The sequence below is a fragment of the Amorphotheca resinae genome (assembly GCF_003019875.1).
Source record: "Amorphotheca resinae ATCC 22711 unplaced genomic scaffold M430scaffold_1, whole genome shotgun sequence".
Lineage (NCBI taxonomy): Eukaryota > Fungi > Ascomycota > Leotiomycetes > Helotiales > Amorphothecaceae > Amorphotheca > Amorphotheca resinae.
Genome location: NW_020194471.1, coordinates 3,774,277 through 3,789,974, shown reverse-complemented (window position 1 = coordinate 3,789,974; position 15,698 = coordinate 3,774,277). Strand labels below are relative to the sequence as shown.

General features: G+C 50.0%; 7 protein-coding genes across 7 annotated transcripts; 4 read left to right on the top strand and 3 right to left on the bottom strand.

Annotated features, from left to right (window-relative positions):
* Positions 1–615: 615 nt before the first annotated feature.
* Positions 616–1,937, top strand: M430DRAFT_38989 (hypothetical protein; the record flags this gene model as incomplete). The annotated part of the gene is made up of 2 exons (XM_024867287.1): positions 616–1,311; positions 1,373–1,937. 2 exons carry the CDS (start codon positions 616–618, stop codon positions 1,799–1,801), a joined length of 1,125 nt encoding a protein of 374 aa, XP_024725866.1. The 3' UTR covers positions 1,802–1,937.
* Positions 1,938–3,150: 1,213 nt separating this feature from the next.
* On the top strand, positions 3,151–5,287 carry M430DRAFT_55687 (hypothetical protein; the record flags this gene model as incomplete). Its single annotated transcript, XM_024868553.1, has 2 exons — positions 3,151–3,406; positions 3,568–5,287. The coding sequence occupies exons 1-2, from the start codon at positions 3,366–3,368 to the stop codon at positions 5,285–5,287; spliced, it is 1,761 nt and encodes a 586-aa protein (XP_024725865.1). The 5' UTR covers positions 3,151–3,365.
* A 1,374-nt stretch (positions 5,288–6,661) lies between these two features.
* Positions 6,662–7,566, top strand: M430DRAFT_47351 (hypothetical protein; the record flags this gene model as incomplete). The annotated part of the gene is made up of 5 exons (XM_024867918.1): positions 6,662–6,703; positions 6,792–6,826; positions 6,899–7,020; positions 7,076–7,252; positions 7,328–7,566. The coding sequence occupies 5 exons, from the start codon at positions 6,662–6,664 to the stop codon at positions 7,564–7,566; spliced, it is 615 nt and encodes a 204-aa protein (XP_024725864.1).
* M430DRAFT_32753 (hypothetical protein) lies at positions 7,520–8,159 on the bottom strand. The gene has a single exon (XM_024866227.1). The coding sequence runs from the start codon at positions 8,122–8,124 to the stop codon at positions 7,621–7,623; it is 504 nt and encodes a 167-aa protein (XP_024725863.1). The 5' UTR covers positions 8,125–8,159; the 3' UTR covers positions 7,520–7,620.
* A 2,350-nt stretch (positions 8,160–10,509) lies between these two features.
* M430DRAFT_24677 (hypothetical protein) lies at positions 10,510–11,270 on the top strand (the record flags this gene model as incomplete). The annotated part of the gene is made up of 2 exons (XM_024865114.1): positions 10,510–10,646; positions 10,730–11,270. 2 exons carry the CDS (start codon positions 10,510–10,512, stop codon positions 11,268–11,270), a joined length of 678 nt encoding a protein of 225 aa, XP_024725862.1.
* A 157-nt stretch (positions 11,271–11,427) lies between these two features.
* Positions 11,428–12,637, bottom strand: M430DRAFT_32752 (hypothetical protein). The gene has a single exon (XM_024866226.1). It carries the CDS (start codon positions 12,426–12,428, stop codon positions 11,502–11,504), a length of 927 nt encoding a protein of 308 aa, XP_024725861.1. The 5' UTR covers positions 12,429–12,637; the 3' UTR covers positions 11,428–11,501.
* A 38-nt stretch (positions 12,638–12,675) lies between these two features.
* On the bottom strand, positions 12,676–14,955 carry M430DRAFT_165930 (hypothetical protein). The gene is made up of 7 exons (XM_024863492.1): positions 14,452–14,955; positions 14,375–14,403; positions 14,086–14,295; positions 13,416–14,036; positions 13,257–13,370; positions 13,048–13,208; positions 12,676–13,001 (listed from the first exon to the last, which is right to left on the bottom strand). Exons 1-7 carry the CDS (start codon positions 14,756–14,758, stop codon positions 12,923–12,925), a joined length of 1,521 nt encoding a protein of 506 aa, XP_024725860.1. The 5' UTR covers positions 14,759–14,955; the 3' UTR covers positions 12,676–12,922.
* Positions 14,956–15,698: the final 743 nt, after the last annotated feature.

Here is a 15,698-nt window from a genome sequence, read left to right as displayed (position 1 = left end):
TAAGCCCTATTCTATTTCTATATACTTGTCTTTGTTTGAATGAAGTCTTTGACATGTATTGCACAAGCAACTACTTAGGAGTGTCACAGACAACCCCATTTTGTGGTCAATTGCGACTTGGCAGACATCAAATTAAGGACCATTTACCACGTGATTTCCCTTAATAGTGCGAAACAGGGAAATGGTAAAGAATGTTGCAATTAGAAGTGTCACGGTTGGGCATCGCTCATGCGCCTAAGCTGATCATGTTCCAAATGGGGTTCGTATCAATACCAAAGTCTTGATCCAACCTCCGTGTCGGCATTCCATTTATCCGTGAGATGAAACTGAAAAGAAGAAAGATTGTTCGATCAGACTCCAAGTTCATGGCTCGTGGGTAGACAGAATGGCGGGAGGAGGGAAGGTTTCAGTCCCTTTATCCGTGAGATTCACTTGTCGCACAACTTCCCGAAACCAAGCCCTTTGTCTGTTTATAAGATTGGATTAATTGAACCGGAAACATCGTTGGACAATTAAGGTTTAATCTGTTGCCCTTAAAACCTACCTACTTACTTCTCCGTCTCTACAGGGACTTGTTCTCCTTGCAATCCTTCAGATTTATGTAGCTCTTCCATGATGGGGGTTTTCACTCTTGCCTGGCTTGTGGCCATACTCCCTCTCGCGTCCGCATCACGAGCTCTTCCCGCTCTGAAGCAATCGGTCTCACCAACCTTCAAAATCATCCCCTCGACAGCTATTGCCGGGCCTAGCACCGCGAGATTCGTCTCCGGGACAGAATTTGACGGGCCCCAAGTCTCCCCCATCAACAGCACTTCCTGGGATTGGTGGTATTTCGACGCCGTGTCTCCGGACCTCAAGACAGCGCTCTCAATCGTCTTCTACAATGCTCTCCCGTCAGGCTTCCCATTCCTGGCGCCCTCGGATACTGTAACGATCGCGACTCTCGACTGCATATTCGAGAATGGTACCCAATTCTACGCTGTCCTTGAAGCGAGCGAAGCGATCATCACGACTGTGGGCGACGGCAGTTCCGGGTGCTTTGAAGGGACGGGAGCGAGTTGGATCGGGGCGCCAGACATGACCACGTACCGGGTTGAGATTAACAGCCCGAAGAACGGAATCGTAGGCACCTTTGAGCTCCGGAGCCTGGCGCCGGCGCATTACCCATGTGGAACAGCAGAGGCGGGACAGAGTATGATGGTCGGGCCCAACATCGGGTGGTCCAATGCAGTTCCTGACGCAGTCGGGACCGTGGATTTCAAGATCGCTGGCAGCGATTTTGCTTGGACCGGCGTCGGGTACCATGATAAGGTATTTTCTCTAGATCTCCCCTCGTCCTCTCCTCCTGCGCTCCTCTGACTGGCTATCGCAGAACTGGAGCGACCAGCCCTTCGCTGCGAATGTCGGGAGCTGGTTCTGGGGTCATGGCCGGCTGGGCAACTACTCCATCGTCTGGTTCGATTTTCTCGCTCTCAATGGCTCGGAATATGTCAGTGGGTATGCGGCAAGGCATGGTGAGATCCTGACTGCGAGCTGTCGGGAGGACTCGGTCAAGGTCAGGCCAAGCGGAGTGAATGATGAGTATCCTCCTGTTGCATCCTCGGGGTTTCCAGGGGGTTTCAATATCACGCTGCATCTTGGGAACGAAAGCACGTTGACTGCGCGTGTGCATATCAAGACGGTCCTGCAGCAGTCGACGACACTGTATAGTCGCTGGGCGGGGAGCATGGAGGGGAGTGTAGATGGGGGAGAAGTCATCTCTGGGGGCGTGGCCCTGTTGGAGGAGTTTAAGCTGGTCTAGCTGAGTGTGAGTAGTCATTTTTGAGCGCATTTGGAATGTAGAGGGGAGGCGATAATAGATACTATTGAGATCTTCTCGTACATATTACTCCTATGACAGACAAAGAAGCACTTCACCTCTTTGAAGTCTTACCAGGGCATACCTAGGTAGACGCTTTCTGAGGAAGAAATGGAATATTTTGACTTGCGGAACTTAGCTAAATAATATTCCGTATATATGCAGATTACCTAAATAATACTCCGTATATGTGCAGGTAAACTTACAGTAGGGTGCCTTAGTACACGATATTTCCCGTAAGGAATCCAGGGACTTCTTCACGACTTCACGACTTCACGTCTTCACTCCTTCACCGCTCCACCTCTCCTCCCCATACCCACCCCAAGTCCGACTCCAAGTATATGTCCTCCATACAAATCTCAGCGATCTCTGTATTATGCTCTACCCCTCATTGTCAGACCCAGGGCCTTGAGACTGCGCTCCGCTGTTGTGCTTGGCGGAGGCTCAGAGACTCCTTTCAGATCCTTGCTAGAGCCCAGGCCCGACAATATCGGGGACCGTGCCATGTTGCCAGCGCTACAGCTCTGGACGATCTACTTATTAATCCACATTCCAACGAATCGGAATGCCTGACGGTTGCGACCTCTCCCCGCGATCAATTGATGCAGTTTGATGATCTGCAGACACGACTCAGTGCTCGACAGAAATCTGTAACTATCGTGAAGTAGCGCTTCACAGCTCACAGATCTTCAGCTCACAGATCCTTAGCCCACGGATCATGTTGGGTGCCTGCTTCAGCTTCGTCATTAAATCTTCGCAGGATTGTGATGAGGCGCGGCATCGTGAGCGCGGGATGAGCGCGTGGGAACCCTGAGACCCTCAGCTCTGATTTGAGATTCGTACCCATCGCCGCCTGCGGCTCTCCTCGCCATGAAGGGCTGATAGACCTCCATGACATGTGGCGTCATTCCTTTGATCCTTATCGTCTCATATTTATCGATCGTCGATCAGGTTGTCTATCATATTGTATAATAGCGGATCAGCGATTCCCGATCTTCCTGGAGTGCAACGAATGCACGAATCCCGCGCACATGTTGCCACAAGTGTTGATCAAGGGCGGAAGTGTTCAGAGATACCCGACCTCCAAAAGTATCGAAGTCGATACGCACCATTCAGGAGTTGAAGCTGCACAATCCCACGCCCATACATCAAACAGTGACACCACATCTGTGCGGACGGGCCATATATTCGTGTTCACGAAACCCGGAACCCTGGAACCCAACTGCAAGCTCGAGAAGTGTCCGTGCGGGTCTTGAGCTTCTTGAACCCCTTGAACCCCTCGAACCCATTGTTGGCAAACTTATACTGGTATATACACCAGACGACGGGACAACTTGTTGCTCATCCAGTCTCTCTTTGTTCACCCTTTACCCAGTCACTCTTTGCGATTGTTGAATACGAGTCGCCTAATGGAGCTGACTCTATACCACTCATTATAACACTGTTGCTCTACAACACTTCACAACACTGTCACTATCGAGGTCAACTGATATAATAATAATCTATAATGGGAGGATTCGGTTCAATCGGCTTCGCCGTCAAGTTTGGGTGGGTCTTACCGATGGAGCGCTTCGATATCACTTGTTTTGGGATTTCTCTGTTTTCAAGTTGTAGTCGCCTTTGACACACACCTACCTTTGCAACAGCATCAATCAAGCACGGTAACAAAGCTGTTGAGATTAGATCACCGTATCTGACATAAGCTCTAGGCATAGGAAAAATAGGAAATCTGCGGAGGAGCAGAACACGGGAGAGGTGCGCGACGGAGAAAAGCTTGTCGGCAAGAAGACTAAAGAAGGAGGTTTGTTACGTGGAAGAGCTCCAAGCCTTGGTCATTTCGATGGAGCGAACCAGCCAGGACCGACCTCTCCGTCTCTTCCCTATAAGCCTGCGCCCACTGAGACTATTGTCGATTGGATGGACATGATAAAAGCCAGCAGACCTTCAACTGCAGGCAATCCAAGTGTCAGCTCCTTGCGTAATATTCAAGGTACTAGGAACAGACCATCACCACTTCGCCTCCACCCTTTGCCGGCAGACCTACGACGTGTGAACCACAGCACAACTAGCTTTGGGACTGTTGGAGGCGCCCCCATATCGCCGCCTTTGCCATCACCAAGGTCACCAAGGTCTCTGAGAGGTGAAAAGCCTAGTAACTGGGTGTCTCCTAGTAACTGGATGTCCCCGCTCGATGTTCATCTCAGCCGGCCTACCACACCAACTACGGATTCAAATCCCTCGCAAATCCCACAACCTCAATCTTCTGAGAAGTCGAAGAATGAACTCCCAGTTCTAACACCAAAAACCTCCGTATCTGCGCTTAAATCAAATTCTTCCCCGATTCGCATCCTCGATGCAACAACGCCCACTTCCACACCATCAAAACTCTCTCCGTCACGTGTTCCGCGACAATTACAACGCTCCGGCCATTCCATAGGTGATGATGGTGCGCATTCTTTGTCTCGTCGCAGCGCTGAGAGCTTCCGCTTCGACCTGATTCCACCTCTACCACAGAGCCCTTCCTCTCCCCGACCTGCAAAGGTCTTACCTACACTCGATACAAGCTCCGCCGCAGAAGACGATTATACCTGGGATTCAGAGGTGCCAGTGCTTCGCGATTCTGTGGCCGAGCTATATCGAATATCGTTCTCCCGGCCCAAGACGGTCGATATCAAACGGCCGCAATCTCGAAGCTCTCGAAGCTCTCGAAGCAGTCAGGCTCACAGCGAACCAACGCCAAATACCCCCAGCACAAGGACATCCATCAATACATTCACAAACAACAATGTCAACCGTCAGCTCTCCTCTGCTGGCTCATCATCTGCTGGCTCGGTGACTAAGATCTCACCATCCCGGTCATCTTCACGCAGTCTTCGCCGCGCCCGAGACTCCGTCAAATACATGCCCCGAAAAGCGCCCCAACGAAACAGCGATGAAAGAAGAAGAAGAGACCACGATCACCGACACTACAAACTCGGCCAACACATCCATATTACGGCTGATCAATCTACCATCTCCTCCCTTTCAAGTTCCAGCACTTCCATCTCAGATGTTCACAACCGTGGAACAGATGAGCAGGAACCAGTCCCCAAACTCCCTCCCCTGGATTTGTATTCGCTAGAACCGGTTCCCCTGACCGCCATCAAAACTGGAACGGGTAAGCGCCGGAGCATATCGGATGCGAGCCAGACCAGCATTGGCGATTTCTACGACGCGTATTATCGGATGAGCATCTTGCAGGATCAGGAAAGCAACAGCGTGCTGGCTCAGCTAAATACGATCCATCGCAGTCCGAGCCCGGAGATGTTGGGGTCAAATGTGGGGAACGCGCTCAGTACGGATGCGAAGAGACCTGCTCCGATGATGCTAACCGGTGATGGATGGGTTGGGGCCGATATGATGGTTCCGATGCCGGGTGGTCTGATATAGTGAGAGATTGACTTTCATTGTGAGAGTTTCCTTTGAGTGAGCGATTGATTTGCATTGGACGATTGACTTTCTTTGAACGATTGGTTTTCATTTAGCGATTGACTTTCATTGAGCGATTGACTTGGACTGGGCGATTTACTTGGAATGAGTGATTTACTTTCATTGAGTGATTGATTTGGATTGGGCGATTTACTTTCATTTAGCGATTGATTTGGAATGAGATATCTACTGGGATCATTAGTGACGATTTCCTTCGAAATTCTGGTTATGTTAAGGCACGGCGGTCTTGGAGTAGGAATAGAATGATTAGGAATTGATACACAGATGGCATGAGTTGAGCGTTTACCTGTTTCCCAGGCTCCAGCGAATTTGTACCCAAATTTCGAGGGAATCTAGTGTATATAGTTATTTCAAAGATACAAATAGGTCTACTCTACTCAGTCTACAAGCCTTTAGGTAGATTCTTGAATCTGCAATGTACATTTGAGATCCCGACTCCCTACATCCGTATCGCGCGACCTCACATCCCTTTGTCTGTAGAGTACTTAAGAAGATGGACAGACAGACCAAGTCACAGAGCATGTAGCGGACAGTTCCCTTTGGCATCACTACTAACGTTCAATCACTATATAAATCCCCGACGCTAAACTACATCTAGTAATTTACCATCGTCTGAAGTTCTTCACAACAAAAGAATATCGACGATTAATCGTTGTCTAAGGCTTTCTTCGTAACGAAAGAATAACATCGACGATTAACTACCGTCTGAAGTCATTCGCAACGAGATTTTGAACGATAAGGTTATTCACTACCTATGATTGAGAGTGTGGAATCATGTACAATAGCCACAATTAAGCCGGCCAGCGTTACTCCCTAATAACCCCCTTCGACGTTGAAGCGGCTGCTCTACATAAGTGGTGGTATGAACAGAGTATGCGCTTTACGTAGGAAAGGTAAGGTAGGTAAGGGGGTGGATGTTGAGGCGTTGTTCGCTTAGGTTGTTTAAGCGGGTAATTGTCTGTCGCCCGGGGTAACAGCCTTGTGCCTGAAGAGGGGCATAACTGTCATTCCCCCTTGATTGATTTGGTTCCTTGTAGATGTGATAAAGGTACCTAGAATTTACGGTTATGAGAAGGTAGAAGAAAATCCTAATCCTTTGGTAATAAAAAAATAAAAAAATAAAGAGAGAGAGAAGTTCCTGTGGAAATTGGTAAAAAAGGACAGTGACGTAATTGGCACAATTCCCAAGCGCGCATCTCAAACATCTTCACCGACTTCGACCCCTCCCTCCTAACCTCGACGCCAAGGCCCAGCACTCCTCCATCACCACCCGCTTGCACTAATAGTGCTGTTACTCTACCCACGGTAGTCAAGATGTCAGCCAGAGATACAAAAATCCTGAAAACTGAGCCATTGGTTCGTTCTCCTGCCCTCCTAATGCCCCGTCTCCCCTCTACACCAGACATACCATGTTTCCAGCTGCTAACTGCTCCCTATGAGATAGAAAAGCGAAGATGCAGAATGGACCAAACTTGTGCTGTAATTTCCCCCCCCTCCCAATTGGTCCTTCTTGACCGGATACAAACACGTAAAAAGCTAATACGATCGCAGGACGACATACACTGATCCTCTCGGCAAGACACGAACATGGGAGCATGCAGAGCGGCGCACGCGCCCGGCAGACTCAGAGATTGATGGGGTGGGAATTGTCGCCATTGTAGAGAAAGCGAGTGGTGCGTATCTTCCATCCGCGATGGATAGATGGATGATGCTGATGGCCTGCCACAGGACCCGAGATCATCCTGCAGAAGCAATACAGACCACCGATTGGGAAGGTAGCGATCGAGGTCCCGGCCGGGCTGGTCGACGCTGGGGAGACGGCGGAGCAGGCGGCGGTTCGGGAGCTGAGGGAGGAGACGGGCTACGTGGGCGTTGTGAGCGAGTCCAGTCCGGTTATGTTCAATGGTAATCTTTCAACGCCAGCGGCTAGCCCCCTGCTGTGGTTTTGGTGCATATGCTGATCGAGGATTCCCTTTCCAGATCCCGGATTCTGCAATACGAACTTGAAAATGGTGCATGTGACGATCGATATGTCGACGGCCGAAAACAAAGACCCGAAGCCGGAATTGGAGGAGAATGAGTTTATCGAGGTGTTCATGGTGCCGCTGAAGAATTTATGGGCAGAGTGCCAGAAGTTGGAGAAGGAAGGCTATGCTATCGATGCGCGAGTTGGCACGCTGGCTGAGGGAATCGAGATTGCACAACGATTGAAGTTATAGCACGCTTGGGCAATAGAACATGACCATGGCATGAATCCTTGATTACTATCCGCCTCATAACTTCCCACTCCTCTTCAAGCCTTCGTAGAGCGACCATGCGCCCAAAGCCTTAGCATCCCTCGCTCCCTCCCGCCACAGATCCTCCAACCTGATCAACTTCAACGTGATCTTCTCCCCCTCCTCCCTCAACCCCGTCAACTTCCCCGTCCATTCCCTCAACTGTCCCCTGGGCACCCTCTTCTCACACAAAAACAGCGGCACATACTCATCGCACCCACCCGGCGACGGGAACATGGCCCTCGGTAGCTCCTCCTCCCCCTCCCCCTCCTGAATCGCCAAGCTCGTCAAATCCGTCAGCTCCTCCCTGCGAATCTCCAAGCCCAGCTCCTCCCAAATCTCCTTCGCCGCCGCCCCCGCAAACGTGCCCCCATCCACCATGCCCGCCGGCAACTCCACCATCTGCAGCGCGCCGGCCGCCACCCGGGGCTGCACCGTCAGCAGCACGTGTTTCTCGGCCTCGCTGCCCGCCGCGACGTCGTCGGGCTGCAGCACTACCATCATGCCGACGCTGGCGCCGCGGAGGAAGACGGCTCCGGGCAGCGACTCGCCGGCGGCGTTGCGCACGTCAGCGACGAGCTTCACGAAGCCGAGACGCTGGTTGCCGAAGCGGTCGATGGCTTGGATGGTGATGGAGCGGAGGGCGTAGGGCGCGGCGTGGAATTCATGAGCAGGGTTGCTTTTTTGAAGCGCGAGATTGCGTTGTAGTCTGGTGAGCCAGTTCTGAACTTCGGATTAGTTGGGGGTCGAGAAGGAGGGCTTGGGAGAGTGCGTGCCTTGAAGGCGGGGAATTCGAGGAGTTGCTCCTGAGTGAGTCCATCGACAAGCTTGACGGATATATCTGAATCGGGGAGCGTGAAGGTGGACATCTTCGCGAGGCGGGAAAGCTTCGAGGAGGATAGCAGGTGTCTGGTAAGGAGGTGGGTGCGGGCGAGCATGGGATATGCTGATCTCCAGTATCTGGGGAGTTGTTAGAGGGAAAAGGAGCTAGCTGTCTATTTAGGAAATGACTTGTAGACTTGAAATGCCCACGGATTTATATTGATTCCCCGTTACAAGACAGCCTTCTTGCAGTCCTGAGAAATAAAAGGGGGGTTTGTTGACCGTCGTCATAGAACCCCGGAAAGCGGTCTGATTCTGCCGCCCTCAGCCTTGTTATGACCCCGCAAGGCTACGTCCATATCTACCTGAGCTGGGACAAGAGGACCGTATCCAAGGATTTTATCGTAAAAGTCCATAGAAAGGCTGTATATCTGACTTCTATGTAGATTAAAAGTTGATTCCCAGACAAGCAACTTGAGATTCCTGACAGCCTAGTTGAAGCATGGAGATTGAAATTGGTTCGTCGAGGAAGAGCTCGGGACGCGTCTGCTCCAGCCTGACCTCGTAGACGTGACAGAATTATATAACTTATGGACAGAATCAAGTACTTACTTAATCTTACCATCTGCGGATTTTGCAGACCTTTTCAATGTATTTCTCCGCTGGCTAGCATGGTGCTCTCACATCAAGGGATTGCAATTGGCTGGGTTCTGAGATATGTTATAATCCATCCCGGCCGATATGATCTGCGCTTTGAACGACGGACACGCCAATTTTCGGAAGGTGAGAGAGATTTCTGTAGCAGTTTCGAAGAATCTATCGCCATTAGAAGTTAAAAAGCAAGAGCCGACTTGCTACACAGGGATATACAGTGAGGAACCGCTTTTTCTTTTTCTCTTTCTTTATACCATTTTTCTTTAACAGGGAAGGATGCTAGGGAGTGGATGTTGTATCTCTTGTATAGAAGATTTAATGATAGAGAACTCGTCACATACGACCATAGACTAAGGAATCCTGGGCATCCCGTCCGCTCTGCCATACATAAGCCTTAGATCGGCGGATTAGTAGTTGGGTGGGTGACCACCAGCGAATACCCGCTGTTGTATGTTTTTTTTTGCTCTTTTATTTTATTTTATTTTATTTTGCTTTGCTTTACTTTAGTTCCCTATAAAAAGGGGAGGGAAAGGGATGTGTGTGAATAAGAGAAGGTAGGTATGGAGTGGATTCTTGTACTGTTCTAAAGCACTCGGTCAAGTAATGAAAGCCTTCTTCTTTTCCGGTACCCGCAGTGCCAGTTTCCGGTATGGCGATTGTAAGTCTTCTTGAAAGTCGAGGTTAGGCGGTTTGGGGGGTTTACAGTGCTCGATATAATCGAATGAGACTCTGTACTAATACTAACGAGCAGGAAGAAGAGGAAGATTGCCCCTATTCTTCTTTTTACCAGAAGTACCATATCCTTCCTAGTCAATATCGAAGATCAGGACTGTTTCAATATGGACATGACGGGTATCGCCACGGGATGGATGGCATTGCATACCTTCTCACATCTTAACTAGATACTTGTTTTAAGGGCATCAAGAGCAGAATCTGACGGTTGAGGCTTTTGATCTAAGGTGGAGTTACCCCGTCCAACTTTGACTTGCCTTTATTTAGATACTAATAGTACCTGTAATAGCATAAGTATTACCTTTAGGAATAATGGATAGCACCAACCGTGCCTTCAGTAGGAATGTCAAAAAGTCCGTCTATCGTTGAGATGCTGGAAGCCAGATGACGTTTTTACGGCAGTTTCACGATAACGAGATAACCGAAACCTCAACTTCATGTCAACCATCACAACAGGGTAAATAAATAGCAAAACATAAAGATATCGGGTTTAAGAGCAATATTCAAAAGTCATTGAGTTAAAGGTAATCAACGTCCTCAGTAATCAACCCAGCTTGATGATCCCATACGTATTTCGCTAAGTCGTGGTTGGTTCTCACTTATCTGGCGTCTCCATACATACCTTACTTATTCGCCCCTCTCTCCCAAACCACAACACACCTCATCACCATCATCACCATGACCACCATGGATTCTAAACCCCAATTTCCCCTATTCAGCGCCCTCCCTACCGAACTCCGGATCAAGATCTGGGAATTCGCTCTTCCAGGACCCCGCACCGTGCCCGTCCGGTACAGCCGCGTCGCCAAACAATAGTACGTCCCTCCTCTCCTCTCCCCTCCCCCCCTTTCCTATCATCATCAATCACCAGCTACCTAACCAACTAACCTCCCCGTAGCATATCCCCCCTACCTCCCCCAGCGCTCTTACACACCAATCCGGAATCGCGCGCTATCTGCCTCACTCAATACACGCGACTAATCCTCTCGCCCAAGCACCCCTCCTCGATTTTCGTCTCGTTCCCGCTCGACACCATCTTCTTCGACACGCTCGACTGCAGTCCCGAGGGCGATCTGGCATATGATCTCGTGGCGAGCCCGCACAGTGATCGCATCCTGCGCTGCGCAATCGATGTCCAGGTCTGGGAGGTCCTGCGCGTGTTCCGCTTTGATAGCCTGAGCGAGGTGCGGCTGATGCCCAATCTGCAGGCGATTGCGCTGGTGATGCCGAAGGAGTCGTCGGGTGCTGGTGAGGAGAGAGGAGAGGGGGAGGGGGAGGACGCGGATGGCCGCGGACTGGAGAGGGAAAGAGGCGCGCTGGTCAGGGAGTTTAGTGATAGTTTGTGGTATGTGGAGAATTTGAGGCAGACGCTGGAGAGTGGCGTGAGGAAGCATTGGGGAGATGGCATGCCGTCGGTGCAGCTGTGGTTCTCGCGATGATATGGTAATGATATATATACTGAACAACAGGATCAAACGAGAGAGGCAATTTGCTTGCCTGTTTTTAAGCTCGCAGGGGGAGCGAAGGCACAGCACGCGGCGGGAAGCTGGATTCCCACCAGCGTGGTAAGATTCACGCCATCAGAAGATTGGAATAGGAGGATACGGTATGTATAGGGAGTCTCTGTATAGGGACAATAACTTGTGACCACCCAACGGAAACCCACGAGCTCAAATGAGCTTTTCTATAAGAGACGGGGGTGGCATAACAGCTTGCCTCCTGTTATTCGCTCTCCTCCTGGCCGCCTCAACGATACCCAATGCCGTCACCAGGATAACGACTTCCCAGTCCCCCATGTCCTCAAGCTTCAGTGGCCTTGAATCAGGCAGCTTTGCGAATACCCGCCGAATGACAAAACCCCCCCTTCTCCTCCACCGATGCCAATGCATACCCGAATAGAGCGCCAAAACCTCTTTTCCCATCCAACCCCTCATCCCAGGCACTCCCGACTCGAACAATTCCCTCAGCTCCAAATCCGGCTGATCAGTCCAAGGATCCTTCAACAAGCGGCGCCATACGAATCTCCTCCTGCCTCCTGCTTCCTTTCCAAAATCCCACTCGAATTCAAAGCGCGAATGCGTCCACACACTCGTTCTATGAAGGGATTCCCAGCGCATTTCGCTCTCGGTACTGCCCACGGAGAACAAATCCGCTCTTCCCCATCGCAATATCATGGAGGCGACGGGCTTCCCGTGTTTGCTTTTTTCGGAGATGAGGACGGAGGGTTTGCCGAGCCGCCAGGAGCTGTTCCATACGTGGTATAAGATGCTGCCGCGCGCTCGGACAGGGGCATAGGCTGCGGGCGGGAGAGATATGTAGAGGTTTGAGAAGAACCCATATGTTATTTCGAGCTTCAGTAGCTCGGCATTGGCAGCGATGAGGAGATCGTGCGTCTGGACGGAGGGCGATGGAGCTGATGCTGATGCTAATGCTGCTGTAGTAGTTGGGTTGGTGGAAGAAGAGTTGGGTTCGGGGGCTTTGGTGTTTGGGAGCAGAGAAGACTCATCACCTGCGGCGTCGATTGGCCTCGAGGGTCCAACGATGGAGTTGGCCTCCGCAGACTGGAATTCATTTCCGTTATTGCGAGATTGCTTCATTCTGTGCAGGTTTGGTGAAATAAAATGAAAGGACCGACAAACTGAGCTCAGACCTATGAAACGAGCTCAGATCCGAAGAATTTGAGGATATGTAAGAAAATAATTAGGAGTGGAGATGAAGAAGCCTCCTGAAACGAAGCTACATATCGTCCTGATATTGGAACTGGAACGCGACTGCCCCCTTTTTTGGCATCACGTATTGCAACCACTTCCTTTCTGGTGTACGGAAAGAGCAAGTAGATATAATCGGGACAGAGCCCATCTGATTAATTGCTCTGGTATGCAGTGTAGATTTCGCTTTCGAACAGGAAAATCTTGTCCAGCTACTTGGAGACGGGTCTGCAGAAAGCGCGCAGGTGCGGCCCCGAAAAACGCGTTACGAAGTGGTCTCTCCACTCCAAGTCTTTCAATCTTCCGCTGTGCCTTGTTAGCGGTGATTTAGAGCGATCATTTACTCTTAGTGTTCTCATTTGTAAAGAGAAAGTTAGGTAGTCTTACCTTGCGCTATCAAGCTCAATATCAAATCGCCGGAACAGAGCTGCGAGAACTAGGTACAGCTCACAATATGCAAGACTGGGCGCTATCAGCATCACTGTCACTTTCAAAGATCGGAGCTTACTTTATTCCCAAACAAGAGCGAGGTCCTTTCGAGAAAGATACCAACCACTTGTCAAGAGATTCCGAGTCTTCTCCTAGCCAGCGGTCTGGATCAAATGTCTTGGGATCCTTGAAGATGGATTCGGCATGGTGTACGAAATATCCACTCATTCCCACAATAGTCTAAATTTTGTCAGCTCTAATTGCCTCTGAGTCAAACGGTGAACCTACTTCTTGGGGAATAAAAGATCCATTTATTGTCGCTCCTTTCTCTGGAACAACACGAGGTAACACTCCAGGGATGCCACCTGGGCCAATGCGAAGCGTTTCTTTGACTACTGCTGTCTGTATCTTATTAGCCATATCCAGGCTGCAAAGAGAGGGGATTACCAAAAGCGGAAGCTTCTCTAACTCTGCAAAGCTCGGAACTATATCGAGAACTGGCCAAACTTTCAATAATTCCTTGTTGAGCCGCCGAACAAGGGCTGGACTCTCGAGCAAGTGCCAAGTACCAAGCATGATCTGATTTGAAACTGCATCACTACCGCAAAGTAGCAATGACTGGGCTTCCTGAAGCAAGCTCTTTTCATCAGCGGATTTTGCCCCCTCGTTCGCTTCCACACTAAGCAGTGCATGATACACGATGTGACGAGACGAGTCCTTCAAGCTATATGGGTTGGCCATGGCATCTTTAATCTGCGTCCTTAGTATATCCATAACTCGAGCTATTCCAGAAGTCTGTGGAGCAACCATAACAGTAAGCCACCGTGGCATTCTAATAAAAATTGATTGAAGCCAGGGGAAGTGTTTGAACAGGACCAGGTGTGCAGGAGCCTTTTCCATTGCTTCTACGATTGGGGCTTTAAACTCGGGCTCGTCTAGAGCATCCACAGATATTGCAAAGCAGACTGAAGTGGTGGTATCAACTGCAAAGCACCGAAGACCAAAAAACAAGTCCGAGGACCGCCCAGCCGCGTTGTTGTTCGTCAGCCCTTCACAAAGGCGGTCAACCTGAGAAGAAGTTAGTCAGGAATCTTGAAAGATGTGAGGGAGTACTCGCATTACTTTGCACGAGCTCCTGAAGGTCTGAGATCGCTTTACGAGAGAGAAGCGGACTCATGATATCCTTTCGTTTCTTGGCATCTGCATATTTCAGGAAGCCAAACGTTGCATGGTCCTGACCGAAACTTTGATAGACTGAAGCTTCCTTGTCCCAGAAGTTACTGCTATTATAGATCTCATGATAGGCTGCTGGATCAGAGAAGGAAAGCTAACACAGCGTTAAAATGCTACGATATTTCACCGGCACGTAGTCACACGTGTCTTGAATGGAGGTATCTTCAACACACCTCATTTGGGCCAACGCGGACAATTTTCCCTTGACTCAATCAGCTCTCTTCAAATCCAATCAAGCAATCCAACGTACCATATTTCTGGTGCCACTCCTCCAGCACATGGACCCAAGATCTCCCGCAAAACAATTCCAAATACGTCCGGTACCACTCGGTGAACGCAGCCCTTTTCGGACCCGGAAAATCCACAAGTGGATGGTTCGCCGAATTGAAGAGGCCCCCCAGAATGAACTGCGCGAGCCACGCCCCGATGAAGCAGATGGCTGTCTTGTAGATGAATTCTGGGATGGTGGGTATGGGTCTGGGCTCATTGCTTTTGGGGACTGTCACTGTCATGAAACGCTCGATTAGGGATATGATAGCTGCTGATGGGTCAAACATCTTGACAGCTTTAGATATGGGAAACTCTTTTCAAGAAAATATCAGAGTTGATGAGAGATGCGTAATGAGTTCGGCTGAAGCACAGGCGCGGTGCGAGTCAACTGTGCGTGGAGGCCGGATACCACTTAGAACATGCCTCTAAATTGTCGCGAGATATGTGTAAGACATGATGGAACAAGATGAACAAGGGAACGGGACAACATTGAAGAAATAGAATTGGTGTTAGTATCAGAAAAGAAGAAAATATCTGAGAAGACAAACGTCCTGCCTCTTCGGGGTTCCGCGATAAGGCGGCGTCAAGCTTAGCCAGGATCGACTATAAAGGGAGCTCAAAGAGCCAACACTACGTACAGCAGTATTTCACTCCTGTACGGAGTATGTCAATGTCAATTCTGTACATCCGCCCCAGTGGGTCGAATGGTGGATGTTCAGGACAAGCCATTTTGTCGTTAGAGATGTGGCTAATAATAATTCAAGCCACTTCCACAACTCCATCTCCAAATCAGCCACCTGTCAAGAGCCTCTTCGTACCTAACAGCATCCCACAGATACGCCTCGAGGAACCGAGGAATACTTAGTACCTTACCTCGTTGACCATCTGATTGATTCCTTTCCAAGGGAGAGGGATCACCACCCAGCACAAAAGTCTAAACATCTCGTATCGTGAATGCTGAAATCGCATCACGTTGCCAACGACACACGCGCGCGACATCCACCTCACTCGAGCTTCTCTCAAAGAAATTCATCATTCCCCAAAATGCTCAATGAGCATGAACCGAATTATCGTCATGTATGTATTCATTTCCACCGCAAGGCGGTCTGGTAGTGGCACAGCGCAATGCAATGCAACTGTGGTGGTTCGCTGCGAAGGAGCAGCACGAGTGGGCGCTCAGCCTCTCGAAGGCTTTTCGGGTCCTGCATCCACGGGTGCTTCGAAGCT

Bases quoted from the DNA above. Each gene is read 5' to 3' on its own strand.
- M430DRAFT_32753 (XM_024866227.1), bottom strand. From the start codon at position 8,124: ATGGTAGTGCTGCAGCCCGACGACGTCGCGGCGGGCAGCGAGGCCGAG.
- M430DRAFT_32752 (XM_024866226.1), bottom strand. From the start codon at position 12,428: ATGAAGCAATCTCGCAATAACGGAAATGAATTCCAGTCTGCGGAGGCC.
- M430DRAFT_165930 (XM_024863492.1), bottom strand. From the start codon at position 14,758: ATGTTTGACCCATCAGCAGCTATCATATCCCTAATCGAGCGTTTCATG. The intron at 14,037-14,085 runs GCGAGTACTCCC...ACTTCTTCTCAG, and splicing joins AGGAGCTCGTGCAAAGTAAT to GTTGACCGCCTTTGTGAAGG. The intron at 13,002-13,047 runs GTAAGCTCCGAT...GATAGCGCCCAG, and splicing joins CGCTCTTGTTTGGGAATAAA to TCTTGCATATTGTGAGCTGT.